The sequence below is a fragment of the Ranitomeya imitator genome, chromosome 2 (assembly GCF_032444005.1).
Source record: "Ranitomeya imitator isolate aRanImi1 chromosome 2, aRanImi1.pri, whole genome shotgun sequence".
In the NCBI taxonomy this organism is placed as follows: Eukaryota; Metazoa; Chordata; class Amphibia; order Anura; family Dendrobatidae; genus Ranitomeya; species Ranitomeya imitator.
The window spans coordinates 229,720,615-229,737,113 of NC_091283.1; the positions used below are offsets into that span (position 1 = coordinate 229,720,615).

General features: G+C 45.6%; 1 protein-coding gene across 4 annotated transcripts in view; it reads right to left on the reverse strand.

Annotated features, from left to right (window-relative positions):
• The window catches only part of PHKA1 (phosphorylase kinase regulatory subunit alpha 1), a 452,411-nt gene that overhangs the window by 391,037 nt on the left and 44,875 nt on the right, over nucleotides 1-16,499 (reverse strand). For all 4 annotated transcript variants that reach the window (XM_069748675.1, XM_069748674.1, XM_069748673.1 and 1 more), the window contains exon 4: nucleotides 8,736-8,904. In XM_069748675.1, the coding sequence (XP_069604776.1) occupies nucleotides 8,736-8,904 (169 nt within the window). The remainder of the gene's footprint in view (nucleotides 1-8,735; nucleotides 8,905-16,499) is intronic.

Here is a 16,499-nt window from a genome sequence, read left to right on the forward strand (position 1 = left end):
ACAGATGTATACTATATACAGGAGGAGATGACATGTATATACTATATACAGGGGAGATGACATACAGGTACATATTATATACAGGAGATGACATACAGGTATATACTATATATAGGAGATGACAGGTATATACTATATACAGGAGGAGATGACACAGATATATACTATATACAGGAGATGACACACGTATATACTATATACAGTGGAGATGACATACAGGTATATACTATATACAGGAGGAGATGACATACAGATATACACTATATACAGGAGATGACATACAGGTATATACTATATACAGGAGGAGATGACTTACAGATATATACTATATACAGGAGGAGATGACATACAGATATACACTATATACAGGAGATGACTTACAGGTATATATTATATGCAGGAGGAGATGACTTACAGATATATACTATATACAGGAGGAGATGACTTACAGGAGGAGATGACTTACAGGTATATACAATATACAGGTGAGATGACACTGGTATATACTATATACAGGAGAAGATGACACAGATATATATTATATACAGGAGGAGATGACATACAGATATACACTATATACAGGAGATGACATACAGGTATATACTATATACAGGGGAGATGACATACAGGTACATATTATATACAGGAGATGACATACAGGTATATACTATATATAGGAGGAGATGACACAGGTATATACTATATACAGGAGGAGATGACAGATATATACTATATACAGGAGCAGATGACAGAGGTATATACTATAAACAGTGGAGATGACATACAGGTATATACTGTATATAGATGATACACAGGTATATACTATATACAGGGGAGATGACACAGGCATATACTATACACAGGAGGAGATAACACGTATATACTATATACAGGAGGAGATGACATACAGATATACACTATATACAGGAGGAGATGACATACAGGTATATGCTATATACAGGAGATGACACACATGTATATACTATAACTATATACAGGAGGAAAGGACATACAGGTATATACTATAAAAAAGAGGAGATGACACATAGGTATATACAGGAGGAGATGACATACAGCAGGTGTATACTATATACAGGGGAGATGACATGAAGTACAGGTATATACTATATATTAGATGGTGGCCCGATTCTAACGCACAGGGTATTCTAGAATATGCATGTCCACGTAGTATATTGCCCAGCCACATAGTATATTGCCCAGCCACATAGTATATTGCCCAGCCACATAGTATATTGCCCAGCCACATAGTATATTGCCCAGCCACATAGTATATTGCCCAGCCACATAGTATATTGCCCAGCCACATAGTATATTGCCCAGCCACATAGTATATTGCCCAGCCACATAGTATATTGCCCAGCCACATAGTATATTGCCCAGCCACATAGTATATTGCCCAGCCACATAGTATATTGCCCAGCCACATAGTATATTGCCCAGCCACATAGTATATTGCCCAGCCACATAGTATATTGCCCAGCCACATAGTATATTGCCCAGCCACATAGTATATTGCCCAGCCACATAGTATATTGCCCAGCCACATAGTATATTGCCCAGCCACATAGTATATTGCCCAGCCACATAGTATATTGCCCAGCCACATAGTATATTGCCCAGCCACATAGTATACTGCCCAGCCACATAGTATACTGCCCAGCCACATAGTATACTGCCCAGCCACATAGTATACTGCCCAGCCACATAGTATACTGCCCAGCCACATAGTATACTGCCCAGCCACATAGTATACTGCCCAGCCACATAGTATACTGCCCAGCCACATAGTATACTGCCCAGCCACATAGTATACTGCCCAGCCACATAGTATACTGCCCAGCCACATAGTATACTGCCCAGCCACATAGTATACTGCCCAGCCACATAGTATACTGCCCAGCCACATAGTATACTGCCCAGCCACATAGTATACTGCCCAGCCACATAGTATACTGCCCAGCCACATAGTATACTGCCCAGCCACATAGTATACTGCCCAGCCACATAGTATACTGCCCAGCCACATAGTATACTGCCCAGCCACATAGTATACTGCCCAGCCACATAGTATACTGCCCAGCCACATAGTATACTGCCCAGCCACATAGTATACTGCCCAGCCACATAGTATACTGCCCAGCCACATAGTATACTGCCCAGCCACATAGTATACTGCCCAGCCACATAGTATACTGCCCAGCCACATAGTATACTGCCCAGCCACATAGTATACTGCCCAGCCACATAGTATACTGCCCAGCCACATAGTATACTGCCCAGCCACATAGTATACTGCCCAGCCACATAGTATACTGCCCAGCCACATAGTATACTGCCCAGCCACATAGTATACTGCCCAGCCACATAGTATACTGCCCAGCCACATAGTATACTGCCCAGCCACATAGTATACTGCCCAGCCACATAGTATACTGCCCAGCCACATAGTATACTGCCCAGCCACGTAGTATACTGCCCAGCCACGTAGTATACTGCCCAGCCACGTAGTATACTGCCCAGCCACGTAGTATACTGCCCAGCCACGTAGTATACTGCCCAGCCACGTAGTATACTGCCCAGCCACGTAGTATACTGCCCAGCCACGTAGTATACTGCCCAGCCACGTAGTATACTGCCCAGCCACGTAGTATACTGCCCAGCCACGTAGTATACTGCCCAGCCACGTAGTATACTGCCCAGCCACGTAGTATACTGCCCAGCCACGTAGTATACTGCCCAGCCACGTAGTATACTGCCCAGCCACGTAGTATACTGCCCAGCCACGTAGTATACTGCCCAGCCACGTAGTATACTGCCCAGCCACGTAGTATATTGCCCAGCCACGTAGTATATTGCCCAGCCACGTAGTATATTGCCCAGCCACGTAGTATATTGCCCAGCCACGTAGTATATTGCCCAGCCACGTAGTATATTGCCCAGCCACGTAGTATATTGCCCAGCCACGTAGTATATTGCCCAGCCACGTAGTATATTGCCCAGCCACGTAGTATATTGCCCAGCCACGTAGTATATTGCCCAGCCACGTAGTATATTGCCCAGCCACGTAGTATATTGCCCAGCCACGTAGTATATTGCCCAGCCACGTAGTATATTGCCCAGCCACGTAGTATATTGCCCAGCCACGTAGTATATTGCCCAGCCACGTAGTATATTGCCCAGCCACGTAGTATATTGCCCAGCCACGTAGTATATTGCCCAGCCACGTAGTATATTGCCCAGCCACGTAGTATATTGCCCAGCCACGTAGTATATTGCCCAGCCACGTAGTATATTGCCCAGCCACGTAGTATATTGCCCAGCCACGTAGTATATTGCCCAGCCACGTAGTATATTGCCCAGCCACGTAGTATATTGCCCAGCCACGTAGTATATTGCCCAGCCACGTAGTATATTGCCCAGCCACGTAGTATATTGCCCAGCCACGTAGTATATTGCCCAGCCACGTAGTATATTGCCCAGCCACGTAGTATATTGCCCAGCCACGTAGTATATTGCCCAGCCACGTAGTATATTGCCCAGCCACGTAGTATATTGCCCAGCCACGTAGTATATTGCCCAGCCACGTAGTATATTGCCCAGCCACGTAGTATATTGCCCAGCCACGTAGTATATTGCCCAGCCACGTAGTATATTGCCCAGCCACGTAGTATATTGCCCAGCCACGTAGTATATTGCCCAGCCACGTAGTATATTGCCCAGCCACGTAGTATATTGCCCAGCCACGTAGTATATTGCCCAGCCACGTAGTATATTGCCCAGCCACGTAGTATATTGCCCAGCCACGTAGTATATTGCCCAGCCACGTAGTATATTGCCCAGCCACGTAGTATATTGCCCAGCCACGTAGTATATTGCCCAGCCACGTAGTATATTGCCCAGCCACGTAGTATATTGCCCAGCCACGTAGTATATTGCCCAGCCACGTAGTATATTGCCCAGCCACGTAGTATATTGCCCAGCCACGTAGTATATTGCCCAGCCACGTAGTATATTGCCCAGCCACGTAGTATATTGCCCAGCCACTTAGTATATTGCCCAGCCACTTAGTATATTGCCCAGCCACATAGTATATTGCCCAGCCACATAGTATATTGCCCAGCCACATAGTATATTGCCCAGCCACATAGTATATTGCCCAGCCACATAGTATATTGCCCAGCCACATAGTATATTGCCCAGCCACATAGTATATTGCCCAGCCACATAGTATATTGCCCAGCCACATAGTATATTGCCCAGCCACATAGTATATTGCCCAGCCACATAGTATATTGCCCAGCCACATAGTATATTGCCCAGCCACATAGTATATTGCCCAGCCACATAGTATATTGCCCAGCCACATAGTATATTGCCCAGCCACATAGTATATTGCCCAGCCACATAGTATATTGCCCAGCCACATAGTATATTGCCCAGCCACATAGTATATTGCCCAGCCACATAGTATATTGCCCAGCCACATAGTATATTGCCCAGCCACATAGTATATTGCCCAGCCACATAGTATATTGCCCAGCCACATAGTATATTGCCCAGCCACATAGTATATTGCCCAGCCACATAGTATATTGCCCAGCCACATAGTATATTGCCCAGCCACATAGTATATTGCCCAGCCACATAGTATATTGCCCAGCCACATAGTGTATTGCCCAGCCACATAGTGTATTGCCCAGCCACATAGTGTATTGCCCAGCCACATAGTGTATTGCCCAGCCACATAGTGTATTGCCCAGCCACATAGTGTATTGCCCAGCCACATAGTGTATTGCCCAGCCACATAGTGTATTGCCCAGCCACATAGTGTATTGCCCAGCCACATAGTGTATTGCCCAGCCACATAGTGTATTGCCCAGCCACATAGTGTATTGCCCAGCCACATAGTGTATTGCCCAGCCACATAGTGTATTGCCCAGCCACATAGTGTATTGCCCAGCCACATAGTGTATTGCCCAGCCACATAGTGTATTGCCCAGCCACATAGTGTATTGCCCAGCCACATAGTGTATTGCCCAGCCACATAGTGTATTGCCCAGCCACATAGTGTATTGCCCAGCCACATAGTGTATTGCCCAGCCACATAGTGTATTGCCCAGCCACGTAGTATATTGCCCAGCCACGTAGTATATTGCCCAGCCACGTAGTATATTGCCCAGCCACGTAGTATATTGCCCAGCCACGTAGTATATTGCCCAGCCACGTAGTATATTGCCCAGCCACGTAGTATATTGCCCAGCCACGTAGTATATTGCCCAGCCACGTAGTATATTGCCCAGCCACGTAGTATATTGCCCAGCCACGTAGTATATTGCCCAGCCACGTAGTATATTGCCCAGCCACGTAGTATATTGCCCAGCCACGTAGTATATTGCCCAGCCACGTAGTATATTGCCCAGCCACGTAGTATATTGCCCAGCCACGTAGTATATTGCCCAGCCACGTAGTATATTGCCCAGCCACGTAGTATATTGCCCAGCCACGTAGTATATTGCCCAGCCACGTAGTATATTGCCCAGCCACGTAGTATATTGCCCAGCCACGTAGTATATTGCCCAGCCACGTAGTATATTGCCCAGCCACGTAGTATATTGCCCAGCCACGTAGTATATTGCCCAGCCACGTAGTATATTGCCCAGCCACGTAGTATATTGCCCAGCCACGTAGTATATTGCCCAGCCACGTAGTATATTGCCCAGCCACGTAGTATATTGCCCAGCCACGTAGTATATTGCCCAGCCACGTAGTATATTGCCCAGCCACGTAGTATATTGCCCAGCCACGTAGTATATTGCCCAGCCACGTAGTATATTGCCCAGCCACATAGTGCATTGCCCAGCCACATAGTGCATTGCCCAGCCACATAGTGTATTGCCCAGCCACATAGTGTATTGCCCAGCCACATAGTGTATTGCCCAGCCACATAGTATATTGCCCAGCCACGTAGTATATTGCCCAGCCACGTAGTATATTGCCCAGCCACGTAGTATATTGCCCAGCCACGTAGTATATTGCCCAGCCACATAGTTTATTGCCCAGCCACGTAGTATATTGCCCAGCCACGTAGTATATGGCACAGTGACGGAGTATACAGCACAGAGCCACGTAGTATACAGACTTAAAATAAAAAATAAACATATACTCACCTTCCGAAGACCCGTTGAAGTCATTATCAAAATCATTATATACTCACCTTCCACCGCCTTTCCCGCTCCTCGGGACGCTCCGGTGACCGCTCCATGCAAGCGGCAGCTTCCGGTCCCAGGGTTGGTATGAGCGCAGGACCTGTGATGATGTCGCGGTAACATGACCGTGACATCATGGCAGGTCCTTCTCACAGGACCTGTGATGACGTTGCGGTCACATGACCGTGACATCAAGGCAGGTCCTTCTCGCATACCATCCTTAGTACGGGAACCTGCCGCTTGCATGGAGCAGTCACCGGAGCGTCGCGAAGAGCGGGAATGGCGGCGGAAGGGGAGTATATAATTTTTTATTTGCGCGACCAGTCAACGAAGCGGGATTTAAATCCCGCGCCAATGTCGCTGATTGGGCGCGAGCAATCAGTGAAGCGGGAATTAAATCCCGCGCCAATGTCGGCTGGGCGTGACCAATCAGCGAAGCGGGATTTAAATCCCGCGGCAATGTCACTGATTGGTCGCGCCGGTTGGGCGTGAGCAATCAGCGAAGCAGGACATAAATCCCACTGCAATGTCGCCGATTGGTCGCGCGGTGCCTTGCGGTCTCGCGAGATGATGACGTAGTGGTCTCTCGAGATCACAATGCATGGAGCGGTCACCGGAACGTCGCGATCCGAGGGGCCGACGGACGGTGAGTATATAACGATTTTTTAATTTTTTTATTATTTTTAATATAATTTTTACTATTGATGCAGCATAGGCAGCATCAACAGTAAAAAAGTTGCTCACACAGGGTTAATAGCAGCGCTAACGGAGTCCGTTACACCGCGGCATAACACGGTGTAACGCAGCCATTAACCCTGTGTGAGGGCTGACTGGAGGGGATTATGGAGCGGGCGCTGACTGCGGGGAGGAAGGAGTGGCCATTTTGCGGCCGGACTGTGCCCGTCGCTGATTGGTCGTAGGCGTTTTGCCACGACCAATCAGCGACTTGGATTTCAATGACAGACAGAGACCGCAACCAATGAATATCTAAGACAGACAGACAGACGGAAGTGACCCATAGACAATTATATAGTAGATAGGAGGAGATGACATACAGGTATATACTATTTATAGGAGGAGTGTTGTGAATTCCGTTCTTGGGCTCCCTCTGGTGGTTTTGAGTGGAACTGCCGCTCCTTGGGTTTAGCTTTAGCAGCTGCTTTCACTAATCATCTCTCCTGGCTCTGCTATTTAACCTGGCTCTAGTCTTCAGCCTATGCCACTTGCCAATGTTTTCAGGCTGGATTCACATCTCTGCTTGGATTCTCCTGGTTTCCTGACCAGTTCTGCAAAGATAAGTTCTGGCTTTGCTCATTTCAGTCCACATGTTGTGGACTTATTGTTCTGTGCATTCTATTTTTGTCCAGCTTGTCATTATGGATTTTTTCTGTCAGCTGGAAGCTCTGGGAAGCAGATTTTCCCTCCACACCTTTAGTCAGGTGTGGAGATTTTGTAAACTCTGTGTGGATTGTTTTGTAGTTTTTATACTGACCGCACAGTATCCTTTCCTGTCCTATCTATCAAGCTAGACTGGCCTCCTATGCTAAAATCTGATTTCATCTCTGCGTATGTTATTTTCCCCTCCTCTCACCGTCAATATTTGTGGGGGGCTATGTTTCCTCTGGGGATTTTCTCTGAGGCAAGATAGGTTTCCTGTTTCCATCTTTAGGGGAAGTTAGATCTTAGGCTGTGCCGAGGGGTCTAGGGAGCGTCAGGTACCCCCCACGGCTATTTCTAGTTGCGCTGCTAGGTTCAGGGTCTGCGGTCAGTACAGATACCACCTCCTTCAGAGCTTGTCTCATGTTGTTCCTAAACCACCAGATCATAACAGAGGAGAAGGCAAATAGGTATATACAATATACAGGAGATGACATACAGCAGGCATATACTATATACAGGGGAGATAACATACAGGTATATACTATATAGGAGGAGATGACATACAGGTATATACTATATACAGAAGAGATGACATACAGGTATATACTATACACAGGAGGAGATGACAAATAGGTATATACAAGATACAGAAGGAGATGACATACAGCAGGTATATACTATTTACAATGGAGATGACATACAGGTATATACTATATACAGGGGAGATGACATACAGGTATATACTATATACAGGAGATGACATACAGGTGTATACTATATGTAAGGGAGATGACAAACATGTATATACTGAGGGGAAAATGAGAGGTGTGAGGTGAAAATGAGAGGTGTGAGGTGAAAATGAAAAGGTGTGAGTGCAAAATGAGAGGAGTGAGGGAAAATAGTGGAGTGGTCGGAAAATGAGAGATGTGAGGTCGAAATGACAAGTGTTAGGGGGGAATGAGAGGAGTGAGGGGGAAAATAAGAGGAGTGAGGGGGAAAATGAGAAATGTAAGGGGGAAAATGAGAGGCGTGATGGGAAAAATAAGAGAAGTGAGGTGCTATAACTAACGACAGATATTTACTATGCCCAGGCAACGCCGGGTTCTTCAGCTAGTGTATGATATATACCAGAGGTCGTCATCTGTGCCAGAAACAGCAGATATAGTGATGTGGCGTCCAGCTGCAAGTGACCCCACTGGTCATCTCCCACAACGGTGGCACACGTGCATGTGTTATACTTGGCATGTAGGCAATCCTTTGTACTCTGGCTGTATTTAAATTCTTCCACTTTCGACACCTAAAAGAAAAAAATATATACAAATAGTTTAATGTAGTTTGAAGTAAAATACCATCAGTTTTTTCATCGTTAAGTGGCTGTATGGTGAGAGTACATGAACTGTTCTGCAGTGCTCGACAGTGACTGCTACACAATGTGCTGGTGACGCAGGGCAGCTCTGCTCCATGTGATTACATCCGGCATGTTACAGTGTCGGACCTCCACTCACCTGATAACCCATCATAATCTCCACTACGGTGGAGTGGAACGCCACACGCCTGAAGCATCACGTGATTGAGCGACTCCGATGCAAATTCAAGTCCCGCGCACTTGCGCTTAACACTAGTCGTCATAACATCATCATTATTTTTTTACACTTTTGAAAAAACCATAAACTCAAAGCTAATCCTAATCCAAAGCTAACGCTAAGGGTGGAGAAAAGAAGGACAAGAGGAAAGAAGGACAGCATCACAAGAGTGCTTAATATACAAACTATATACAACAAAATACTGCTCTGAGTCCACGGGGTGAAAAAGATAGGTACTGTAGCATGAAATTCCTTTTGTAAAATGACATCAATCTACAATGAGAGAAGAAAAAGGCTAGGAAGCCTCCCAATAATTTCCTATATTAGGTTCTTTGTTCCATTACGTCCCCTGGTTATCCTCTCCTCTCAGGGGGGGGGGGGGAGGAAATCGCCCACTTCTACACATCAGTTATCCCCGCCTCAAGGGGGCATCACCCCTCCTACACATCAGTTATCCCCTCCTCTCGATGACATCACCCCACCGACACATCGGTTATCCCCTTTACTCGGGAGCATTACCCCTCGACACATCAGTCACCCCTCCTACACATCAGTTGTTCCCTCCTATTGAGGGCACCATACCTCCTACACATCCGTTTACCCTCGGGGGCACCGCCCCTCCAACATGTCAGTTATCCCCTTCTCTCAGGGGCATCACCCCTACTACACCTCAGTTATTCCCTCCTCTAGGGGACATCATGCCTCCAACACATGTTAGTCCCTCCTCTAAGGGGCATCGCCCCTTCAATACATCAGTTATTCCCTTCTCGGGGACATTGACACTCCTACACATGCCTCATTCCTTCTTTCTGGGGCATCAGTCCTCAGTCACATCAGTTACAGGTCCTTCTCAAAAAATTAGCATATAGTGTTAAATTTCATTATTTACCATAATGTAATGATTACAATTAAACTTTCATATATTATAGATTCATTATCCACCAACTGAAATTTGTCAGGTCTTTTATTATTTTAATACTGATGATTTTGGCATACAACTCCTGATAACCCAAAAAACCTGTCTCAATAAATTAGCATATCAAGAAAAGGTTCTCTAAACGACCTATTACCCTAATCTTCTGAATCAACTAATTAACTCTAAACACATGCAAAAGATACCTGAGGCTTTTATAAACTCCCTGCCTGGTTCATTACTCAAAACCCCCATCATGGGTAAGACTAGCGACCTGACAGATGTCAAGAAGGCCATCATTGACACCCTCAAGCAAGAGGGTAAGACCCAGAAAGAAATTTCTCAACAAATAGGCTGTTCCCAGAGTGCTGTATCAAGGCACCTCAATGGTAAGTCTGTTGGAAGGAAACAATGTGGCAGAAAACGCTGTACAACGAGAAGAGGAGACCGGACACTGAGGAAGATTGTGGAGAAGGACCGATTCCAGACCTTGGGGAACCTGAGGAAGCAGTGGACTGAGTCTGGTGTGGAAACATCCAGAGCCACCGTGCACAGGCGTGTGCAGGAAATGGGCTACAGGTGCCGCATTCCCCAGGTAAAGCCACTTTTGAACCATAAACAGCGGCAGAGGCGCCTGACCTGGGCTACAGAGAAGCAGCACTGGACTGTTGCTAAGTGGTCCCAAGTACTTTTTTCTGATGAAAGCAAATTTTGCATGTCATTCGGAAATCAAGGTGCCAGAGTCTGGAGGAAGACTGGGGAGAAGGAAATGCCAAAATGCCTGAAGTCCAGTGTCAAGTACCCACAGTCAGTGATGGTGTGGGGTGCCATGTCAGCTGCTGGTGTTGGTCCACTGTGTTTCATCAAGGGCAGGGTCAATGCAGCTAGCTATCAGGAGATTTTGGAGCACTTCATGCTTCCATCGGCTGAAATGCTTTATGGAGATGAAGATTTCATTTTTCAGCACGACCTGGCACCTGCTCACAGTGCCAAAACCACTGGTAAATGGTTTACTGACCATGGTATTACTGTGCTCAATTGGCCTGCCAACTCTCCTGACCTGAACCCCATAGAGAATCTGTGGGATATTGTGAAGAGAAAGTTGAGAGACGTAAGACCCAACACTCTGGATGAGCTTAAGGCCGCTATTGAAGCATCCTGGGCCTCCATAACATCTCAGCAGTGTCACAGGCTGATTGCCTCCATGCCACGCCGCATTGAAGCAGTCATTTCTGCAAAAGGATTCCCGACCAAGTATTGAGTGCATAACTGAACATTATTATTTGTTGGTTTTTTTGTTTGTTATTAAAAAACACTTTTATTTGATTGGATGGGTGAAATATGCTAATTTATTGAGACAGGTTTTTTGGGTTATCAGGAGTTGTATGCCAAAATCATCAGTATTAAAACAATAAAAGACCTGACAAATTTCAGTTGGTGGATAATGAATCTATAATATATGAAAGTTTAATTGTAATCATTACATTATGGTAAATAATGAAATTTAACACTATATGCTAATTTTTTGAGAAGGACCTGTATTCTCTTCTCTCGAAGCAATGACTACTCCTACACATCAGTTATCCCATCCTCTCGGAGGAAATCACGCCTCTTTCATATCAATTACCTCCTATATATAAGTTCTCCACTCCTCTAGGGAGCATCATTCTCCCTCCTCTCAGGGGCATCGGCCCTCCTACACATAAGTTATCCACCCCTCCCACACATCAGTTATCCCCTCATTTCAGGGGCATCACTCCTCATACATCAGTTATTTCCCTCCTCTTGGGACAATCACTCCTACACATCAGTTATGCCCTCTTGGCAGCATCACCCCTCCTACAGATCAGTTATCCCCTCCTTTTGGGAGCACTACCCCTCCTACACATTAGTTATTCCTTGGTCTTGAGAGTATCATTCCTACTACACATCAGTTACCTTCTCTTACACATCAGTTACCCCATCCTACATATCTGTTATCCTCTCCTCTCAAGGGCATCACTCCTCCTACAGGTCAGTTATCCCCTCCTCTTGGAGGCATAACTCCTCAGACGTCAGCTACCCCATCCTTCGGGGACACTAGCCCTCCTACACAGTTATGCCACAGTTATGTAGGGACATCACTACTCGGACACATTAGTTAATCCCTCCTCTCACGGGCATCGCCACTCTTACACATCTGTCATACCCTCTTCTCTGGGGCATCGCCCCTCCTATACATCAGTCATCCCCTTCTCTTGGGGGCATCACTCCTACACATCAGTTATCCCTTCTTCTCGGGAGCATCACTCCTCCTACACATCAGTTATTCCCTCCTCTCACTGGCATTGCCTCTCCTACACATCTATTATCCCCTCCTATCTGGGTAATCGACCCTACGTCACATCAGTCATCGCCTCTTCTTGGGAGCATCAACCCTCCTACACGTCAGTTATCCCCTCCTCTTGGGAGCATCACCCCTTCTACACATCAGTTATCCCCTCCTCTCAGGGGGCATTGCCCCCTCCTACACACCAATTACCCCCTCCTCTCGTGGGCTTCACTCCTCGTAACCATCAGTTATCCCCTCTTCTCGGGAACATCCCTACATCCTATCCATCAGTTATCCCCTCCTCTCAGGGAAATCTCCCCTCCATCACATCAGTTATCCCCTCCTCTCAGGGGCATCACCCCCCCGTCACATCAATTATTCCCTCCTCTCCGGGCCATCACCCCTTCAACACATCAGTCATCCCCTCCTCTCTGGGGCATCGCCCCTCCATCACATCAGTTATCGCCTCCTCTTGGGAGCATGACCCATCCAACACATCAGTTATCCCCTCCTCTTGGGAGCATCACCCCCTCTACACATCAGTTATTCCCTCCTTTTGGGAGCATCACCCCCTCTACACATCAGTTATTCCCTCCTCTTGGGAGCATCACTCCTCCTACACATCAGTTATTCCCTCCTCTCAGTGGCATCGCCTCTCCTACAAATCCATTATTCCCTCCTATCTGGGTCATCGCCCTATGTCACATCAGCTATCGCATCCACTTGGGAGCATCACCGCTGCTACACATTAGTTATCCCCCTCTTGGGAGCATCACTCCTCCTACACATCAGTTACCTGCTCCTTTCAGGGGCATCACATCTCCTACATATCAGTTGCATTCTCCTACACATCAGTTACACCATGCTAGATATAAGTTAGCCTCTCCTCTCAAGGGCATTACACCTCCTACACATCAGTTCCCCCATCCTCTCGGGGGCATCACCCCTACTACACAGTTATCTCATCTTCTAGGGGGCATTACTCCTCCGACACATCAGTTATTTCCTCCTCTTAGGGGCATCGCCACTCCATCACAGTTATCGCTTCCTCTTGGGAGCAAGACAAATCCCACACATCAGTTATCCCCTCCTCTGGGGAGCATCAACCATCCAATCCATCAGTTACTTCCTCCTCTACTGGACCATTATCGCTCCTACACATCAATTATCCCCTCCTACACATCAGTTATCCCCTCCTCTCGGAGTCATCTCCCCTCTCTGTCACATCAGTTACTCCCTCCTCTAGGGGGAATCTCACCTCTGTCACATCAGTTATCCCCTAATCACGGGAGCATCACCCTTCCTACACATCAGTTATCTCATCCTTTTGGGGGCATCACACCTCCTACACATCAGATACCTTCTCCTACACATCAGTGATCCATCCTACATATCCGTTATCCTCCCTCTCGAGGGCAAAACTCCTCCTACACGTCAGTTTACACTCATCTCCGGGGCATAGCTCCTCCTACACGTCAGTTCTCCACTCCTCCCTCTCAAGGGCAAAACTCTTCCTACACGTCAGATATCCAACTTCTCTCGGGGGCATCACGCCAACTACATGTCAGTTACCCCATCCTCTCAGGGGCAAAACTCCTCTAACACGTCAGTTATCCACTTCTCTCAGGGGCATCACCCCAACTAAACATCAGATACCCCATCCTCTCGGGGGCATCTCCCCTCCGTCACATCAGTTATCCCATCCTCTCGGGGGGCATCTCCCCTCCGTCACATCAGTTATCCCATCCTCTCAGGGGCATTACCCCTCCGTCACATCAGTTATCCCCTCCACTCGGGGGCATCGGTATTACCAAAATATACCAATATTTAGTGCTACATAATACCAAATACAGACCGAAACAATACCAAAATATACTAATATTCAGTGTCTATATAATACCAAACAAATACCACCGTACAGTGCCCAAATATTACCAAAATATAACAATATTCAGTGCCTACATAATATCAACTCAATAATACCAACACACAATGCCCAAATAATACCAAAACATATCAATATTCAGTGCCTACATAATACCAACACAATGCCCAAAAACCAAAATATACCAATATTCACTGCCAACATAATACCACCCAAATACCACTGTATACAGTATATGGAATGAAGTGGTAGTTCCAGCTCCTTCAAATTCAAAGTCTTTATTTTCCAAGTTAAAACTTCATAATCAAAGAATCCTTGTACATCATGGATGCATAGGCAGCGAAAAAGAAAGGTATTTGCAACGCGTTTCGATCAACTAAGATCTTTATCACAGCTTAATCCTACATCTACCTTCTAGGTCTTATAAGGTGTTCCATCTACTCTTACACAGCTGATTTGATCACCTGGTATTAATTGCAGAGTCTGCACCCATCAAAATGTCACAGAAAAATTACAAATCTTTAAAACTTCATAATAGATATAAATGACATAATAGATACAACAACTATTTACAAATAATGGAACATGAATTCATTTCTCCTATTCAGGCGGCCATTTGGATACCTTGTTTCTAGATTATAAATCCAGAATGCCTCTCTGGTTAAGAGGCATCTTTTTATATCTCCACCGCGCGGTGATTTTTTTATTTGTTCGATACCTTGGACTTTCATTGCTGATATATTTCCGGCGTGGTGGGTTATAAAGTGTTTTGCTACCATGGAAATATTGGGATTATTACTATTTCCTTTTAGTGTATCCCTCAAATGTTCGGATATGCGCGTCTTTAGTTTTCTTGTGGTGCAACCCACATATGTTAGATTACAGCTCTCACAATCTATTTTGTAGACCACATTAGTCGTATGACAATTTATGAATTGCTTTATATTATACATTGATGATTTTTTCTGGTCAGTGAAGGTTTTACTTGTAAGCGCATGTTCACATGTGCTGCACGATGTGGTTCCGCACTTGTAGAAGCCTTTGACTTCCAGCCATGTTCTCGACTTGGTCCTGGTCAGAAATAGTCCCGGGGAGATTACGTTTCCTATTGTGGGTGCTCTCCTAGCTACCACATTAATGCCCTCCCCTAATATATTGGATAGTGTAGTGTCCTCATAAAGAATTGGCAAGCATTTATTAATAATGTTTTATTTGATTGAATTGTGGGCTATATTGTAGACAGATGAATGTTTTTTTTCTTCTGTGATCTTTTATTTTCCTATCCTGTCTCCTAGGTGCTAACATGCTTTTCTCTATCTTTTTTGCCCACTATATTTTCTGCTCTTTTTAAAGACCATCTGGGATATTTTCTTTCACCTAATTTAATTTCCAGTTCTTTAAATTCTTTATTCGTATCATGTGCTGTGCTACAATTTCTTTTTAGTCTGGTGTACTCCCCCACTGGTATCGACTTCCTGGTGTGTTTGGGGTGGCTGCTTGTAGCATGCAGGACAGTATTCCCACTGATAGGTTTTACATGCGTTTTGATAATGATGGTGTGACCTTCTGTGGCTGGTAACTCCAGATCCAGGAATGAAATAGGTTTCCTATCACACCTGTGAGTGAATTTAATATTAAAACTGTTGTTTTTCATGTATTTAACGAAGTCCGGTATGGCAGACACATCTCCCCCCATATGATGAGCAGGTCATCGATGTATCTGCCATACCAGACTATGCCCTGGAATAAGGATTATCCAAAGAACATATATATTTGTGCTCCCAAAAGGGCATAGTCAGATTGGCCAAAGACGGGGAATATTTAGGCCCCATCGGGACACCTGTCTTCTGTAGAAATACAGCATCATCAAAAGAACAAATATTGTGGGAGTCATAAATAAAAACCAGGCGGACTATTTATTAGTATCGCATCCAACATTGCCAATACTGTATGGACTCCCTAAGGTACATAAAACCAGCGGCATACCACCAATGAGACCAATTGTCTCAGGTCCAGGATCCATGAACGAGCGCTTGTGTGACTGGGGAGACACACTGCTGCAGCCACTTATTGTAAGACTACCAGGATATATTAAAGACTCCAGGGAAGTCCTGAAAACTTTTTCCAAAAAAACATGGCAAAGCCAATACACATGGCTATGCTGCGATGTTATATCGCTGTATACATGCATACCAGACGA